Source organism: Phalacrocorax carbo, chromosome 13 (genome assembly GCF_963921805.1).
Source record: "Phalacrocorax carbo chromosome 13, bPhaCar2.1, whole genome shotgun sequence".
NCBI lineage: Eukaryota > Metazoa > Chordata > Aves > Suliformes > Phalacrocoracidae > Phalacrocorax > Phalacrocorax carbo.
The window spans coordinates 4,196,693-4,214,558 of record NC_087525.1 but is presented as its reverse complement, the minus strand read 5'-3'; the positions used below and the strand labels follow the sequence as shown (position 1 = coordinate 4,214,558).

General features: G+C 39.4%; 1 protein-coding gene across 3 annotated transcripts; it reads right to left on the bottom strand.

Moving 5' to 3' along the window:
- Nucleotides 1–93: 93 nt before the first annotated feature.
- Nucleotides 94–16,989, bottom strand: UBE2D1 (ubiquitin conjugating enzyme E2 D1). 3 transcript variants are annotated; one of them, XM_064464576.1, is made up of 8 exons: nt 16,607–16,837; nt 9,631–9,694; nt 9,505–9,536; nt 7,343–7,460; nt 6,809–6,886; nt 6,441–6,546; nt 4,033–4,126; nt 94–982 (listed from the first exon to the last, which is right to left on the bottom strand). In XM_064464576.1, exons 4-8 carry the CDS (start codon nt 7,391–7,393, stop codon nt 937–939), a joined length of 375 nt encoding a protein of 124 aa, XP_064320646.1. In that variant the 5' UTR covers nt 7,394–7,460; nt 9,505–9,536; nt 9,631–9,694; nt 16,607–16,837; the 3' UTR covers nt 94–936. The 3 variants fall into 3 exon arrangements, with proteins under 3 accessions (XP_064320646.1, XP_064320645.1, XP_064320648.1); XM_064464575.1 differs by lacking the exons at nt 7,343–7,460; nt 16,607–16,837 and adding an exon at nt 16,845–16,989; XM_064464578.1 differs by lacking the exon at nt 7,343–7,460 and having other exon boundaries at nt 16,607–16,834.
- Nucleotides 16,990–17,866: the final 877 nt, after the last annotated feature.

Below are 17,866 nucleotides of genomic sequence, written 5' to 3'. Positions count from 1 at the left end.
TCTACAAGACACATGCACACTTAATATTTTGATTCTCTACTGTTAGAACAAGCACTTAAAGGACAGCCATGATTAAAAAAAAACCTAGACAAGTAGTAGAAAATGCATTTTATTTATATGGAAAAGGCTACATTTAGATCTGTAAAAGGTCTGTGATAGTGTTATGTTGCCCACATGTCAAAAATCATTTGTGAATAGCAACAAAACTGTTACACATCTTTCTACGTAGCAGTGCAATTAGTTCACATTGCAATAAAATTAAGTCAAGTATGCAACAGAATAAAAACCAAGTGTTTCTCCATAATCAGCATACAAAGAATTACAGTGCAAAGATCATTTTAGGTTTTAAGAAATCTGCAGTCAGTCTTTAGAATATCCTATTGGGTGGGACACTCCCATTATTTTCATTACTAGCAGTTGTATCTTGTCAATACTGCACACAAGTGAGTAAGTCTAGAATGAAATTACTTCCATGGTAAATAAAATATTTAGTCTATACAGTAAAAAACAAATTATATAAGTGAACTAACAAAATGAAACTTGAACACACTTATGAAACAGACAACATACTTTAAGGACACACATACAGCATTCATCACATAAAACCAGCTACGTTTTCCAGCAAAAATAATTTGGTTGCTTTACAACTGCATTATTGATCTCGTAGTCTGAAGACGCAGATGGCCAACTCTTAAAAACCGTAATAAATGTCTTCTGCAGAGCATACAAAGAGGATAAATATTCTTATCACAGTCATAAGGTTATTTTTGGAAGTTTGTTCTCCCTTGCTCCAGAAACACACTTACATGGGTGAAAAAAATTCGAGGGGCATCATGATACATTGAAACAGTAAACTGTGCTCCATTTCCTTCTAATTTTGAAAAAAACCTCTAGAATTTACAGTACTCTGTGGTATACGAAAAAGTCTTCACAAGTTTACATTGCATATTTCTGAGTCCATTCTCTTGCATGTCTGTTGTATCTGTACGTGCAGAAAGAAGGCATTACAGTGAAGAGCTGTTAGTGATACATTGACAATGGCCACATATTTACTTAAAACAGATGTTATTGAGCTTTTCACCCCTTAGCATTGATTCAAATAATGTTAAAATAGTCTAAAAGCCAAGAAACATAAATCCACTGGCACGTTTGGTTTCTAAGGCTACCTACCAAAGCTATTTAGATTCAAACTCAAAACCAGTCTCGCAGGTTTGTATTACAATGCATATCATTGTGCATAATTAATTTGCATTTCACGACAGCTTCCCTTATTTGTACCTTAACAGGAATTTGTTGTCAATTATTCCTAAATGTGTATGCAATTAACAGTCTGACAAAGTTCACACATTTTAGTTGCATAAAATTCAGTATAATTAACTGGGTTTGGAAAGGGTAGGGATAGAAGGCACAGGGATTAAAATTTTTTTTAATTCTTCATTCTGTGTTTCAGAACCTGCCAGGCAAAGTTCCTGAAAAGCATTTTTTACTAGATTTTAAGTCTTGGGGCTTTTCCTACTGCTATGAAGCTGACTAGCACTCCCAAAGGAGAGCGTCCTTATAGAGTCAGTAACTTGCCCTCTGGTCTTCACATTTGTACATTCCACTCTTCAGAGTAGATTCACTTTCTTCTGGGTCCTCCAGAGAAAACAGTAACAAGTTTTTAAATCCTTCTCTTAAGATCAGTATAGCAACTCATGTACTGACTGGTTTTGTTCTTAAGAATATGCTACCATGTATCTTAGCTACCATATAGTCTCTGGATTAGATAAATGCTCAGGGGTAACCAGCCATATCTGTAATTTCCTAAATCCAAGCTGAGATAAAAAAATTTAATAGGTGATCGGCGTAAGAAGATAAAGCTGTAGTCAAGACAACACGTTCTCTCACTTTTTCCAGCAATGATTAAATTTCAAGTTTTGGAGATAAAGAAATATCCCTTGTTAACTTCCTTCAAAACCAGGAGGCACAACAGCTGAAACCACTATTAAAGTAAAGGATGGACAAAAGCTGAGGCACAAGTGGGCAGAAGCTGAGGCACAACATCCTCAACTTGAACACTTGCTGCTTTGCAGGCCAGAGCTCAAGCACTTTGGAAGTGGGTTATACAATTTGATTTTATGTCAGCAAAAGGCCATTTCAGTAATTCTTACTCTAGAGAGAGAAATACTAGACCATAGGCTTCCATGTAACTTCTACATCACTCCTCCTCTATCCAGTCCTCAAGGTAAAAGCAATACTCAACTCTTCATGGACCTGTGATATGTGATGAACCACAAGCCATTAGCATGCATTTGCACGAAGTCTTCAATGGCTCAGTACTAAAAAATAGGTACCAAATAATTTCTCAGTCAGTTAGCCAGAAAGTCAAAAATTCTTCTAGGTATCACAAACATTCCACAGAACCTGAACCAAAGAGTCTAACAATTAAAATCGTTAACAGCAAGGTTACCAAAAAGCAGCTTAAGAACAAAGGATAAAAAGCCTGCCCCAAACTCAATCCATAACCTTTTCTGCACCTTGAAGAAGTCAGATAAATAGCAGTGGTTAGGCTGTCTATGAATGTGCTGCATGACTATGACTAACATATCATCAAGGCCACCAGAAAATTTGTGACAGATGAGTTTTGGGGAAGGTAATTCCATTCTTTGCAAATTAGGACTGGATGTATTTGGAAAACCTCAAAGGCTCCTACTCCTTGTTACTAACCTAAACTGATCTTTCGTTTGTCTTTCTGTTTTAATCTCAGACACACCTAAAAAATCCACAGGTGCTAAAACCCTGTTACAGAAGACAGGTCAGGCCATGCGGAGAGACTGCACACTACATCCTGGATTGTGCTCAAAATACCTATAGCAGCAGAGCTCAACAGAATCTCCCAGTGGTAAGCAAAATACCGCCTTCCTGGATCACTGATTTGTATCTGTTTCTATGCTTAAAGGTTTTTAAAGTTTGTAAGGCCAGGAGAATCAGGTAGCTGATATATCAGCAGAAAGCAGCAAAGATGGAATATCTCGCACAGGTAGCATTTCCTCCATGGAACCCTTTGGAAATCAAGCAGCCTCATCTGCGGAATAAAGGGCCCAAGCTTCCTGCCACCCACAACCGCAACAAACTCTTAAGAAATCAATGCATCATTGTTTAGATATCCATAAATTTCACTACCCAAAGTTTGAGTGACAAAAAAGGTCTCTTTAGAGAGGTACTGCTCTAGAAAAAACAACTCTGCTATGCCAAGCACTGGGCTTGATAGTGACCTCCAAATCCCGTTATCTGGTATTGTGACAGGTCAGACATGTATTGAGTTAAAGCCTTCCTTAGGAGCGACACACGAGTCAGCAAGCCTTACAACTGTACTCTGGGAAATCCAGGTCACTTCACACTGTAAGTAAGAGACCCCAGCATAGATGTTTCAGTCAGTATAGTACTTTCAGAATTAAAACTCCTCAATTCAACATCAGGTTTGGTCCAGAAGCATGTAATGCTTCAGTTATGTGCTGTCTATGTTACCTACCCAAGATCAGAAACTTCCTGCAAGTTCTACAGGTGTTCCAGAAAGTAAAAGAGGTTCTTTTTCTCTGTAAGACGCTGCAAATTGCAATAAATGTGACAATGGTTCCTAGCATGAAACAGAGCTGAATATTAGACTGTCCTACATTTACAAATTTGTGTCAAACACGTTTGTTGTTCATACCTAACATCTTACTAAAGGCTCAGATTTTACAACCAGAGGATCAGAGCAGCAACAAATAATTCATATTTTCGGAAATTATTTTTCATGCAATGAATATAGAACACACAAAATCGTGAAGGTTTTATGCAACTAAGTATGGGGAAAAAAACATAGTAAGTATCCAGCAGCTGCATATACCTACAGTTTCCTGCTTGTCATTCCACTGATGGATATTTTCGAGACTTAAAAATCTAATCCTGTACAAGTCTATGAAGAGTATCTTTAAAAGTTAAAATAGAAGGTGCACAGCAGAAAACCATCTGCAAGTACCACACACACAAATATGTATACGTTATACTCACTTTTCTTTGTCTGACTTGTAGATCTGTGCAATATCCGGTACTAAAGGATCATCTGGATTAGGATCACAAAGTAAGGAGCATATGGACAATAAAACTAAATAAAAGAGACACTAGATTAAACAAGTTAGTTTGCTTTATTTCTATAATCCTTTAATATATTCCAGTACACTGAAAGAGGGTGGTAGAAGGGAGATTAGAAAGAGAATGCATATTTATATTAAGCTTTCACATAGCAGTTGTGCTCAGAAATGTTTATACAACACCATTTTTCTAGGTCCTAAGTAAACAACACCTGATAGTAGCCTGCAGAATTTGCAAGCCACAGACCTCTACCTTTTGTAATGATCCCATATTTTAACCTATGAACATTAAACAAACTACAGACTACATAGTTACCTATAAATATTTGCTCAAACTAAACTCTTCCATCTACGATTATTTAAGATAATTAATACTGTTAATATTACACTGACATGCAATACTCCATTTGTGCATATCCTCCATTTCTGTGCTGACAGTTATTATCTCCTTCCTATAAGCATTTCACTAAATTCGATAGAAGTGTGACTTCCATTTTGGGAAAATACTTCATCAGAATTACATGCAGGTATTAATTTAAAATTCCATATTCATTTCCTGGTGTTGAACCAAGGATATTTGATTTTTTTAACATTTTCAGTCCATACTTTTCAGAAAATTTCTATTTTTATACTCAGAGCTGATATAAGAATACACAGTTAAACACTTCTAAACATGTAGTGAAAGAGAATTTGATGCTACAGTATGAATCTGCTGTAGAATGGGATTTTCTTCCTTGCTTTGTCTTGCTACAAAAGAGCCAGGACTAACACCTATTCTCAGCTGTAGCAAGTTCGACCACTTCATACAGACATACTTCATGTTATTAAGTGCCAAATACAGCAGTAATATCAGAAAACAAAGTTAGAATACTTGGTCACACCAGTCAGAGGCGCTATCGGTATGTTGTAATCCTTTGATTCAGTAACATGAGAACTATAAAGGAGAAGCTTCCGTGATCCACTAAGCTGATTTCCAATTTATTAAATATATGATGTGCAAACGCGTTAAAAGCACGTCAAATCAGAACACATAGAGGAGCAGTCTGCTCCTCTTCGTAACTGAGGGAACACTCAACAAGAGAGCTGAAGGTCTAAAGACTCAGAGTTTCCAGATGTAAATGCCAACTGTTAAACATGATAGAAGTGCCAACTCTCATTTGCTAAATACCTTCTAAATAACTAGAAACAAGAAAATTTTTTCTCAGCCATAAAACAGTCAACCAATTTCTGTGGAAAGTTAATACCAACTACACACAACAGTAATTCATGTCTTCAGCAACTACATCAACTAGTGTTTTAGTGGTATTAAACTTAGATTTTTATTTAGCTTGTGAGACTACTGCACAGAGTTGTTACGCATGAGCAGAAGCTGCTCTTCCAAGGAGCTGTAGCAATTGCACTGGCATAGAGCAATTTCCATTGGACAAAGACTAACAATTTTTTTCCCCTTACTTGTACACCAATTGCAATGACACTGTTCTAAAAAAAGACACGTGGTTTAGAGAGCTCTCAAGCACACAAGCAAGATGTGATACTGTTTAACCTTTTGAGTCACATGAGAACTTTCTGTAATACGACTAAGAGTGTGCCTAAGCATTTTGAAGATGGGTGAGAAAAAACAATGATAGCACCCACATTTTAAGCAGCTTTTGAAGTGACGAAAAATGCCTACAACAAAAGAACTGCTTAACTGTACACTCAATGTTCTAAAAATCTACAGGGTTCAACTTGAGAAAGTTTAACTACAGGACTAGAATATTTTAATAAATCTTTTAATGATTACTTTGAAAGCAGCTACATTTTAAAATATTCATCTTACAGAGGAATGCAAGCCAGAACAACTTATCTTCTTTTAAAATAAAGTGCAATTAAGACCTTAGCCTACACAAGGATGCTCAGGCAACCCAAAGAGCCATCAATAAACATAAAATTAGGTAAGCCCACACATGTCAGTATCAAGGTTTTCCACTTACATCCAAATTAATTTAATTTTGAAGCTCTGTTCACCAGTTTCACCTCAGTTCTGCATGCACAGTCAGGTCAGCTACAATACAGAAGTTGCATTTCAGGCTAATGGGACATTTATTATCTTACACAACTTGTCTTAGAACACTTCACCATGCACATAATATTTTATGTAATGTGACACTCCGAATAAACCGTGCAAGACCTTGGATCATAAAAAGAATTCCAATGGAATTTGCCACTCTGTAACACGCAGAATAATTGAGTTCCCACTGCCACGCTTAGACAGTGCGGTAATACACAATAGCGCGCCATGGCAGCGTATGCGATCTCATGAATCCATTAGCAAATCTGTGAGTTTACCTTTAGATACAGTCAGAGCTGGCGACCATTGTGATCTCAGGATATCAAGACAAATACTGCCGTTACTGTTTATGTTTGGGTGGTATATTTTTGTTGTAAAAGCAATCTGGAATTAAAAAAAAAAAAACAAGTGACATCAAATTCTGTTTATTACATTTGGAACCATTATCATTGTCCCTTCAAGTTTCAGTCATACGAGATCTACCAACACAATCTATTGTACAGTCTCATCTGTTCATCCACTATGAACGTGCATTCTACCGATGGCCTTTCTGGTTTTAACTTCCAAAATTAAGCCTCAAAAAACTAAGACACAGAAACAAAGGTTTGACCAAAACATTGCACAAGTTTTGAGAGACAGGACTTACCTTTGGTGGTTTGAATGGATAGTCTGTTGGAAAGTGTACTGTGAGAAAAAATACTCCCCCTTGATATGCACTGTCAGGCTGGGGAAAAAACAGAGCAAAACATATATATTAATATATTTCAGTTATTTTGGAGTTTCCCTTCTGAACACAGATAACCTCCCAAAGCTGTGAGTATCTTAGAAAATCCATTTTTTTCCCCAGTACACAGCCCATGCTGTGAGCCCCAGCCCGCTAGGGGCTGTGTACTGGGAAGGCACAGCAGGAACTGAACTCTCCCACTGGCCTGCCGACCTACAGTAGAGCCAACCATGACTACTACTGCAGTGGCACAACATGGCTACTGAGTGCTGCCCTTCTTGAGGAGAGAACGGAAGGGAGCAGTGTTTGACTGGTGGAGCTACAAAACTGCTGATCCATCAGCTCCACCGCACCAAGGGGAATACAAAACCCAGAGCAGGTCTTCCAAATCCTGTCTCTGTGCAACACCACAGCTGCTCTGATCTGCCTCCATCCTTAGGCTACAAATATACTTACCTTAAGAAGTGGTTTCTCTTTGCAGATGCAAAGAGTAGGATTTTCCAACATAATTCAGTTGATCATGATGACATCAGGGAGTTTTAAAACACACAACATCTTTGTGACCTGCACAAATCTGTGAACATGCATTTTGTTAGAGAACATGTGCACAGGTTTAAGTCCAGGTTGCACACAGTTAATAGATAGAAATAACTTTGCTGCAGTCATCTGTTGCGGAAATCTTTCATTTTTATTAACCAGGAAAGTGAAGGGAAAAGTCTCAAAGCTAGGTGGCAGAGAGCAGTGCTGCCATTTCTGATTAAGGGAAGGAGAAGAAAACCTTTCTCATTACTTGGTAAGTTTAAAACAGCAACAGAGGAACTCAATCTCAGCCAAGCTGCAGAAGAAGTTTTTGTGTTTTCCTACGGAAGCAGAGGCAGCCTGTTTATTGAATAAAACATTTACCTTGGAAATGAGCAAAAATTACAGTTTTTGAGATTAATGTAAGAAGTAAAGTCACAAATGGTCCACTAAGACATGTCATCTTACACACTCAAAACGCAGATAGCGTTGCAGCGTAAGGCAAGTTCAGTGTCAGACAGAAGACAAAATGAAGTCACAGCATGTTTTGTGAGTAAGGTACGTAAAACAAATTGATGATGCCCATAGACAGGAGAAAAGGCTACCCTACTTCCGCACATATGAAGTGAATTCTGAAGGTAAGCTTTAGTCCTGTGCTTCCCTCAGGCCATCAGGAAACAGACAGGATGTGCATCCCTATTTCCTTATGTTACCAAGACAAAGGATTAACATGCTGACTGTGTTCTTTTCTTGTCAGCAGATACAGCTGAGAACGGTTGGCAAGAGATGCTCATTCGTATCTTTAACTAGAGAAATCTGAGGAACCTGAAGTAAAGAAAAGAGTATTTTCCACTAGAGAATATGGAAGGTGAACTGCAAGCTCAAAAAAACCCCAACTGAATTTAGGTTGGGATTTATATGCTAGTATTATCCTTACTCAGGTTGTCAGAGTCATTCAGGACAGACGTTATGGGTGGCAATCAGCACATAAGCTTTTGTTTCCTTCTTTGCTGTTTTGCCATTCACCTTTAAGCAGCACAGAAGGGCAAGGGTCAGAATGACTTTGTATGTGAAAGAACACAGTTGTTAAAGCAAAATGGTAAAAGCATTAGTATCCTACAGAAAAACTTGCCGCAATCATTTCAGTTGCTGCTGGGCCACTGACAAGTTGGACAACAGATTCCAGCATACCGCTGGCAAATTAGTAACTGATCTTTCACCTCTTCAGAGCAGCTGTGCTGAAAATGCAGAAATAGCCTCAAAGCAGTCACAATTCCACTTTTTCTCCACCACGTGATGCTGAATCTTAATGGATTAAGCATGGTCTCAAAATTTCAACTCACACAGTGGTTCAGCTCATCATCTGAATCAGCAACTCTTCTTTCCAAATTAGTAAGTCCAAAACAAAACCACTAGGGATTCATATTCTGTACCATGATACTAATAAACGCCCCTTCCTTCAGGTCATGTTCTTTATTCTTTATGCTGAAACTTTTTTTCAGTTTTCCTTTAAATCTTTCTGTTCTTAAGCTTTATTGTCCTTTCTTATATAATTTCCTTAACAAGTGTCATAAATGGGGTCTTTAGAGATCTCCCTCAACCCAAGGAAAACACGCCTTTCTTACACAGAAACCCAAAGTACACACAGTTGCTAGTCTACAGTTTGCAAAAGCCATCTGTTTTTGCCAGAGCCACATCACAGCTGTCAAATAAGCTCTAAAAGCCCCAAAATCACCCTGTGCAACATCACTCCTGTTCACAGTCACCAGCTTTAACACTGGCTTACTCCCACTCTTCCTCCTTTCAGATGGATGAATCTTCCAGAATTGAAACTATCAGCTTTGAAAAGCAAGCTATTTGCTTTGCAGCCCACATCACCAATTCAAACATTGCAGCTAACTTCATGAAGAGGACAGATTTTTGAACAGTTACAGAAACTGGTACCAGACTACTAAGAACAACAATGCCACCATAAATCTTTAATCTGTACACAGCACAGCTGAATTCGACTGCCATGTTTACAGAAACCCAAATGAATCCTTCCGTAACAGAAAAGGAAACAAGGTCTACTTTCTAAGGGGCACAAATTAGATACTTACAGGTCCCATAATTGTTGCTTGCCAATGAAACACTGAAAGTCAAAAACATACAAGAATTAGAGATTTTCCAAGCCTTTTCTTAACCGAAGAAAAGTCAACTGTGACACTGTACTACGAAGAGCTTACGGTCATCTCCAACAGGTCCAGCAGAACAGTGGGCTGGTGGGTCTCGCTGCAGGTCACTTAGCTCCTGTAAGAAACACACACAGATATTTGAAGGACATCTACAAGAAAATACACACCACTCTAGTATCACTTCAAAAGTGAGAACACAAATTATTATTTGATAATGATATACTTGATAACATTATTACTATATTATTAAATAGACCTGTGGTATTTTTAAAGAAATCAACACCTGAAATGCCCATTTACATTGAAAGGGGTTTTTGCAACATAGGTCTGCAGCTAAAGACAACATTGTGCTATAAATTAATATCTGAAAATATTTAAGAGTTATAGCCAAGTTCATAAGCTGGATATACTGAAATAGATAACAAAAAACTAAGACAATTAACAGTTCCTTGATTTCTCTGTAAACTCACTGCTTAATTTAGAAATGTATGTGCTAATCTGACTGTTCCTTTAGCTTTTGATTTTACAAAAGCTTCTTGTACTGGCCTAATCTATGTACACTAGCTGAGTTAAACTAGCTGATAAAACGCTTGCAGTCTGCCTAGATATGATATATAAAGATAACACAAAGGTTCCAAAGTAAACTAGAAAACAAAGGGAAAATGTTAGCTCTACACCTTATTTAATGTACCTTGATTTAAACCCCTGCATGGGTTTTTGTTGGTGGTTTGTTCCCTACCCCCATGCCTCCCCAGTTGACTACTAAAAAAATCCCCAAGAAAACTGAAATTTAAGAGAAGCTTTTAGAGAACCTTTTGCAGGTCAACTAATTTCTCTTACAGAAGGCCACACAGTTCCAAATAATTTAAAATTATTATTTAATTACACAAAACCAGCTCAGCTTTTAATCTGATTTATCATCACTATATCAAATGCAAAACAAGCCAGGCATTAACATTGGTTCATTTTCCTTGTATAATTTAATAAAGCACTTTTGATGTCTGAAGTTTTACTGTACTAATAACAAACAACTTTTTCCAGTTCTAAGACAATAGGAAATGTGCTGTGGCAAGTTTAACAATGATGTGTAAATACTGCCATTGAAATAAGCCAGAAAATGTGTGCTAAGCCACTGTTCATAAGTCAGTCAACTAATTACTTAAAATATACACATTTAAGTCAACAAGAGACATAAGCAGGTCCGCAAATATCTCCTTGACTTTAGCGTAAGGAGTAACAGTAGAAGCATTTCTACCAGAAAATCATTAGTCAAGACAACTACTTCCAAAATCAAGGTTTAAATTGGAACTAAGTTTAAGTCAAGTGTAGAATTTGTGTACGTAGTATGATCAGACTGTACATACAATTTGAAGGGTTAAAACTGCACTTCTCAACTGCTGTGATATATTTATCCATTTACGACATCCAGTAAACGTTCCAACTCACACAGTTCTCTCTTTGAGGGGCCCAATTTACCATGGACCTGGCACCTAAATTCAGGCACACTTCTTAGAGTTCACGCTTGGCCCCAAATTCAAAGAAAAGGACTGCAACTTATCTTCAGCTAGGTAATAGAGCAGTCATATTACTACTTGCTCTGAAGTCACTCCTCACAATCTTTGGATTTAAAATAAGAGAGAGAGTTCTTTGACATATACTGAAATATCTCAGGTTGCCAACTAGTGTTACTTGTCTGCCCCCAACATAATTCTGTTGGGGAAATTGCACGCTGGTCCAGAAACAACACTCTGGGCTAGACTTTGACTAACAAAGGCAATACCAAAACCCTTTAAAAGTGTAGTTCCCTTTTTAATCGGGGGATTCAAATTTCACTAAGGGAGTGATACAGAGAACCAGTAATCTATGCAAAGCCAAGTCTTTGCCTGTATACGAAGGGAGTCAACAAGTCTCAAATTTCCAGGAGTTGCGAGAGTTGTAACAAGCATTACCAGCAGCAGAGCAGTTACAGCCACTGTCTGCTCTAATTTGCAACTCAAGATCTAACCCAACAAGAGATGAAGTCTTGTACACCTGCTAAAAGAGACCCAGTTACACAAAAATGTTAGCCAAAACAGAGAACTCAAAGCCTAGAAATCACGTTTTATAGCAGAAATGGCTGAATACTAAATTAAAGAGAACTCTATGTAAGGCATGACACAGTCAACGCTAAAGATCTTCCTGTAATTTTAAGTTAATCAGTTCCAGCAATTTTGCCCTTGTTTTACGGACTATCACTATGTAGCTACATGATGCAGGTCTCCTTACTTCAAGGCCTTGTCTACACCAATATTTTTAGTTACCAGTGTAGAAAGTGCTGGTGCAAGACTCTAACATACATAGGCTAACAAACAGGATCTATAACTGAACACAGTGCAGATTCCATTTCAAAAAGAGAAAGTCAGCACTACAAATTACAGTGTACACCCGTGCAATGCCCTTTATGAGAATGTACAAAACCTAAATTTTGTCTGCAAGGGATAAACAGAAGTATCAGTTATTTCGAACACTGGTGAATGTCACAACATAAAAGCATCTATCAAGAGCTCCAACACATGCCACATTATCCCAATACAGCCAGGGTAAATGTGTACAGAGAAAACAGCTAAACTGAGGACAGTGGTAGGAATAAATCTTCTAATCCTCCCAAACATAGGAGTATATTTATATTACAGAGTAGAATAGAATACTGTTAATTCTATGCCTCTAGCTGGTTGCTACAATAAACTATTTCTCCTATTTATAACCGCAGAACAGCAGCAGAGCACAAAGGTAAGTGGGATCCATGACCAGGTGCGGCTAACAAAGGATTATTAGCATAATGCTACAAATGCTAAATGACAATTATTAGAGATGGACACAGCAAAGCCTCCAAATTATCACCTTCCAGGCTCCACCACACACACTGCAGAACAGCTCTCTGGGCAGCATAAGACAAAAAATTAAAAAAATCAAGTTTAACATGTGTAAAACACACACTATGGTAAGTTGTACATGCTGGAAACATTTCTGAATGTGCAGGCTAGTACTTTTTATCAAAGTATATATAATACAGGATATAGTTCATAAAAGTATAAAGTTGGGGAAGACTGGAAGGCCAGTTTAACATTTACATGCTTCATTAGCAGTCAGGCTTCACTCCTAAAAAACTAGTTGGATGAGATTGTAAAGGATACTTTCATAACAAGGAAGAAGATTCTCAGTACAGTACTCATGGACACTTAATGGCTATGAGCATGAGTAGCAACAAAAAAAAAAAGCCCTAAAAATATGTCCTTTTTCAGTTAAAAAAAAAAAGTAGTCAGAAAAAGATTGCAGACTGTCAGAAGACCAAAATAAGCTGCAAGCAATACCACTAAAAGCGATTTTAACTCTCTAAGTGACACAAAACCACAACCACAGCTTTTTATCACACCATTATTTAAAATATAGGTCTTTGTATTTGCCAGTGGTGTTCTTCATTTCTTGCACAAAATGCACCCTAGACCAGACTCACTTCCTACCAACTCCACACATATGCTGCTGCTATTGTATTAATGCTGTTCGGAACCATCTGTCCAAAAAACCCTCCAGTGATCATACTTAGACTAGTTAAGGATTCTTTGTTGTTCATAAATCTGGTAAATGTAAAGCAAATATTTATTGTAACATTTCTTGACATAAAGGTAAGTGTTAGTAATATTCTATTCTTATACATTGTTTTAATGCAAAAAAAAAAAAATGCTGTGATATCACAGCTGAAGTTTTAGGAGCTAATTAAAACATTTTATATTACAGATCCAAAAAAGAAGTTCCTTAGTATGTTTATTACCATCCAAAGGAAGCATGTGAGTCAGTTTAAAGTAAAAATCTAAACCACAAATATTGATAACATGTTATTTACTTGAGTCAATATACAGTAGCAACATTATTTTCAAGATAAATATTCAAGTCAGTATGCCCTGGTAGCCTACACATATAGGAAACACATACTGAAATAGACAGACATATAGTTCATTGACATATCTCAATGTTTGAATGCTTCTATTCTTACTGAGTTGTGGGAGAAAAAACAATCAAGCACTATGCACCAACAAGATAAAAAACAGCAGCTATTTTCAAACCAGTCTTCAAATGTGTCACAAATGTGTTCCTCTCTGGTTTCAAAATCTCTTCTAAATCCATTTTTTGAAAAGTAAAACATAAGTAAATACTAGTTTTGGACGTATTTCAAAATAGCCTGAGCCATTAACAATCATAACATCAGCCCCTCATGAACACTAGAGAAGCGCCCAGAAGTACAATCTCCTCAAGTGTAATACTGAACTGACAGGACAGCAGAGTCGCCATTAGATGTATAAATGGGGACTCGGAACAGGAATCTCAGAAAAATGGTTCTGCACAGGGTGGATGGGGAGAACTGACCTATACACTAACTCACAGAACCTGTCAGCCTGAATTATTTCCTACCTTGCACAAAAGCCATGGTGCCTCAACTTCCAGAGGTGGTAACAACAAAGGCTTCTTTGCAGAATATCCCTTCCTGATTAAGACCTACACTGTTTGTTTTGTTTTCATCATTTGCAACATTTGGCTTTCACAATGCCAACAAAAACGTGGGTTATCCTTTCATTGGTGTGTCACAGACTACAGAGAAGCAACTGCAGCCCCAAGGAACATTTATTCAACCTCATACACAGAGCATAGACGGAAGTTTTAGTCAGCATAGAAACATACTGCCTCTCTTTCATGCCATGGCAGAGTAAAGCACTGACAAGGTAAACTAACACATGCTCCCCAGCTTAAGATGAATAAGAATCCCCCGTTCTTCCAAGAACTCAGAGATTAATTGGTCACGGAGGTGGCACTGATGGATGTGCTTACACCACAGGCCTTCACATCCCCACTGCTCTTCCTCCCTCAACACTAAGTTGATACGCTTTCATGTGCGACGATCAGCTTGTTTGTTCATTATTCAGTTGCTAGTATTTTAAGAAAGCTCCCAAGTGCAATACATCTTTCCATTATTAGTGTACAGTCTTGAAGTCTGCAGGCTGTCCTCCTTTGAGGAGTCCCTCAGGCAGATACATGAAAGACAGGATGAAACCACTCTGATTACGATGGCAATACTACTTAGAAATTGGAGTCCCAACCTGTATGAGACAAAAAAATGCTTAGTAACATTTCTACGTATTATAGCTTTGCTTCCTCTGTAGGCACCATCATGCTGAACACGCATATTATCAAAATTATTGTGAACACACACTCAAGCTTGCCATCAAAATCCCTTAGCTGTGTTAAAGTACAATTCTGAACCACCCAAGCTGAGCTTGAGACAGTATGTCTAGACTGACAAGCTCCCAAGTAATACCATTGTGTTTTCTGACAGTGCTTTGTTCTCCAAAGAGTTCCTCTAGGCACTTTCTGAAACTATGAAGTCCTTACAGCATTTCCTCTACCCTAGCTCTTATTTATCCCTTCCCACCCTTGAGATACAATATAACTATCAACCTTTATAGCCAGTCTGAAACATCAGGAAGTTAGATGGGATAAACACACCATCATACAAATACCTTTCAAAATTTTCAGGAAAGCTCTCCATATTACAGTGACATCAAGACAGTTTGTCTTTTTCTACTTTATCCCTTTGTTTTAACTTTGCTTTTGAAACAACCCTCTTTCCTTGCCACTTTTCTACTGCTGCAGAGGCAGGCTCTTGGCCAAATCCCTCTAGTAGTATTTTTTTTTCTTACCCTGGAAAGGCAGCAGATAGCGATGAACGTAGTTAATGAAAAAAAGAATACCAGCAATAGTGACTTCTGCTGCAAACTAGAAGCAAGAGGCAGTCAGTTCTGAATCTAACCACACCTCTTTTGGCTGGTCCTTCCCCAACATCTCTTCATATTTCAGACAGAAGTTACTGTGTAATCAGGAAATCTTATACTACCTTGAAGTCAACATCCTGGTAAACATTTCTTCATTTTCAAAGAGTAGGAGCAGAATCTAATAAGGCTAACAGGATGAAAGATACTCTTTCATAAATAGTCTCGATGTCAAAAATAACAGACTACCAGACTTTCCACTTGTTCAGTTTCATCCTGTTACCCTGAACAAAGGGGAGGAAAGAGAAGGCATTAAAAATGAACCTTTTCTTATAAACACAAGAGTTAGGAGACATTCAAGAAAAGGTGGGAAATTAAGAAGCCAAGACAAGGCAAAGCATTCCTATAATACGTAGAAACATGACAGAGTTATTGATAGAGTAAAATCACTGTAGTAATCTATTAATATTTTATTTAATATTCAAATGCAACATTCATAACAAATATGCAATATGAAGTTACAAAAATCTCCCCTAAGTACCTGTAAAGGCATAAAAAGTTTTGTAGCACGAGACCTAACCAGTGACTTTTGGAAGAAATCCAGCCAAATAACTTCGTATCTGTTGTAGGGTATCCCAGACCTCCTCGCTGCAGGGTCAACTGGTCATTATAGAATTCTATTTCTGTAATACCAACATTTTCCAGAACAAGAAATTACATCACAGTCGCTAAACTAGGATAGCACAAACACGGAACAGACATGGTGCGCCAACAGCAACAAAATACCACGTATTCTATAACACGGCCAATGCGCTACCATTTAACTAAATTTCTATGTTTACCATCCATAAGGCTTTTTTTTGTCTGTACAGTACAACGACTGGTTGGGTCTTGCCAAACAATGGGATTCTACAAGTTTACTCCACAAGTCAAAATCTGGCTGTTTACAAATATTATCCAAAAACTCTACCACTGAGGTACATTCAAAGGTCATACGAAGTACTGGGCTGACAGCACTTCCTAATGTAGAAAAAAACCCTCCTGAGGAGAGCTAACCGAGCTGTGCAGGGCAGGAGCGCGGTATTTTGCCAACAGATATTAGAGCTACACCTCTGCTGAAGGTAACCCGTTGGCACAACGCCGCCTCTCACCCGCTACCTCACGACCCCACGGCCCTGCCCTCAGGAAACACCTCAGCTGGTTTAGTAATGGCAGTTTAAAACACTGACCGGGGAGAGGGAGCTTCAAGAAGGTGGAGAGTCTCGAAACCGGAGGAGGACCGAAAGGAGGCCCCCTTCCTCACCTCGCGCCCGCCGGGCCCCTCCGCCCCCTGAGGCGACCCCACAGCCGGGCGGCGGCGGGTGGAAGGACGGGCTCCGAGCGAAGACAACGTGGGGCAACGGCTCACCATGACGCCTCCCGCCGAGCCGCGGGCCCGGCCGGCCGCCACCCCCGGGCCCCACTCACCTTCTGTATCCGCTTCAGCGCCATGGGAGCGCGGGGCGGCGACGGCGGCGGCGGCGGCGGCGGCGGGGGGGAGCGCGGCCGGTGGGGCGGGGCGGGCTGGGAACGGCATCCGCGCGCGCCGCGGGGGCGGGGCCAGGGCCGGGCGGGGCCGGGCGGGGCGGGGCTCTTTGTGTCCGTGGGGAGAGCGGCGGCCCTGCTGCTTCTGCCCCCTGGCGGCCGGCGGTGCGCACCCCTCCCCGGCGTGTCTGCCGCCTAAATATAGTCATTCTTTGTACCGGCGCTTAAAACTTACTGGTGTTTTGTGAGCCGGCTTTGTTTTGGCCCTGTTCCCGGGAATTCCGTGGGTGACTGGGAAACGAAAGTACTCTCGGCCCGTTTGTGTTCGAAGAGCAGAAGGTGTTGAAGGTCACGTCCTTTGCAGGCGCAGCGAGCCATGAAGAGGGAACCAACTGCACGGAGCTTGGGAGTTACAGCACCTGTGTACCTATATACGCAGGTATATAGATACATATCTCCTGCATATACTATGGAGTAAGTAATAGATAGATATATAGGACCTGCATGTATACTACACAGGTATACAGATATAGACATAAAATGTGTTTATATGTATTTCATATGTATAAAACACCCAGATGTCACATTCACCATGGCATATGAAAGGAACAGGAGAGGTGTGCTGGTTGAAAAGGCTGTTGAGTAGGCCCCAGCCTAGCAAGTCCTTAATCAGGTATAGGACTCCGATACTATTTTTAAGTCAAGACTATTAATTCTCAAGTGAATACCCAAGCTTGTGAGGTTTAAGGCAGCTGTCACTCAGAGGGTATCGCTCTTTAGTCCGTCTCTCACAGCTACACTGCCGAGGGCCCACACAGCAGTATGTTCTAAGCGGTTTGCAGAGTCCTGCTGACTGAATGTGCTCAACAGCATTGCTAGCAGAGGACAACTGCAATGCCAGGCCAAGCCGGCGTCTCCTCAGGACACACAACGATGCCCACTGCCCCTTTTACACTTTTGTTTTA

What these genes read in the sequence shown, in the direction of transcription:
- UBE2D1 (XM_064464575.1), bottom strand. Translation starts at nt 16,868, where the DNA reads ATGGCGCTGAAGCGGATACAGAAG. An exon ending in ATCCATTCAAACCACCAAAG is followed by an intron (nt 6,547 to 6,808) that starts GTAAGTCCTGTC and finishes TTTTAATTCCAG; the next exon opens with ATTGCTTTTACAACAAAAAT. An exon ending in TACAAGTCAGACAAAGAAAA is followed by an intron (nt 983 to 4,032) that starts GTGAGTATAACG and finishes CTGCACGTACAG; the next exon opens with ATACAACAGACATGCAAGAG.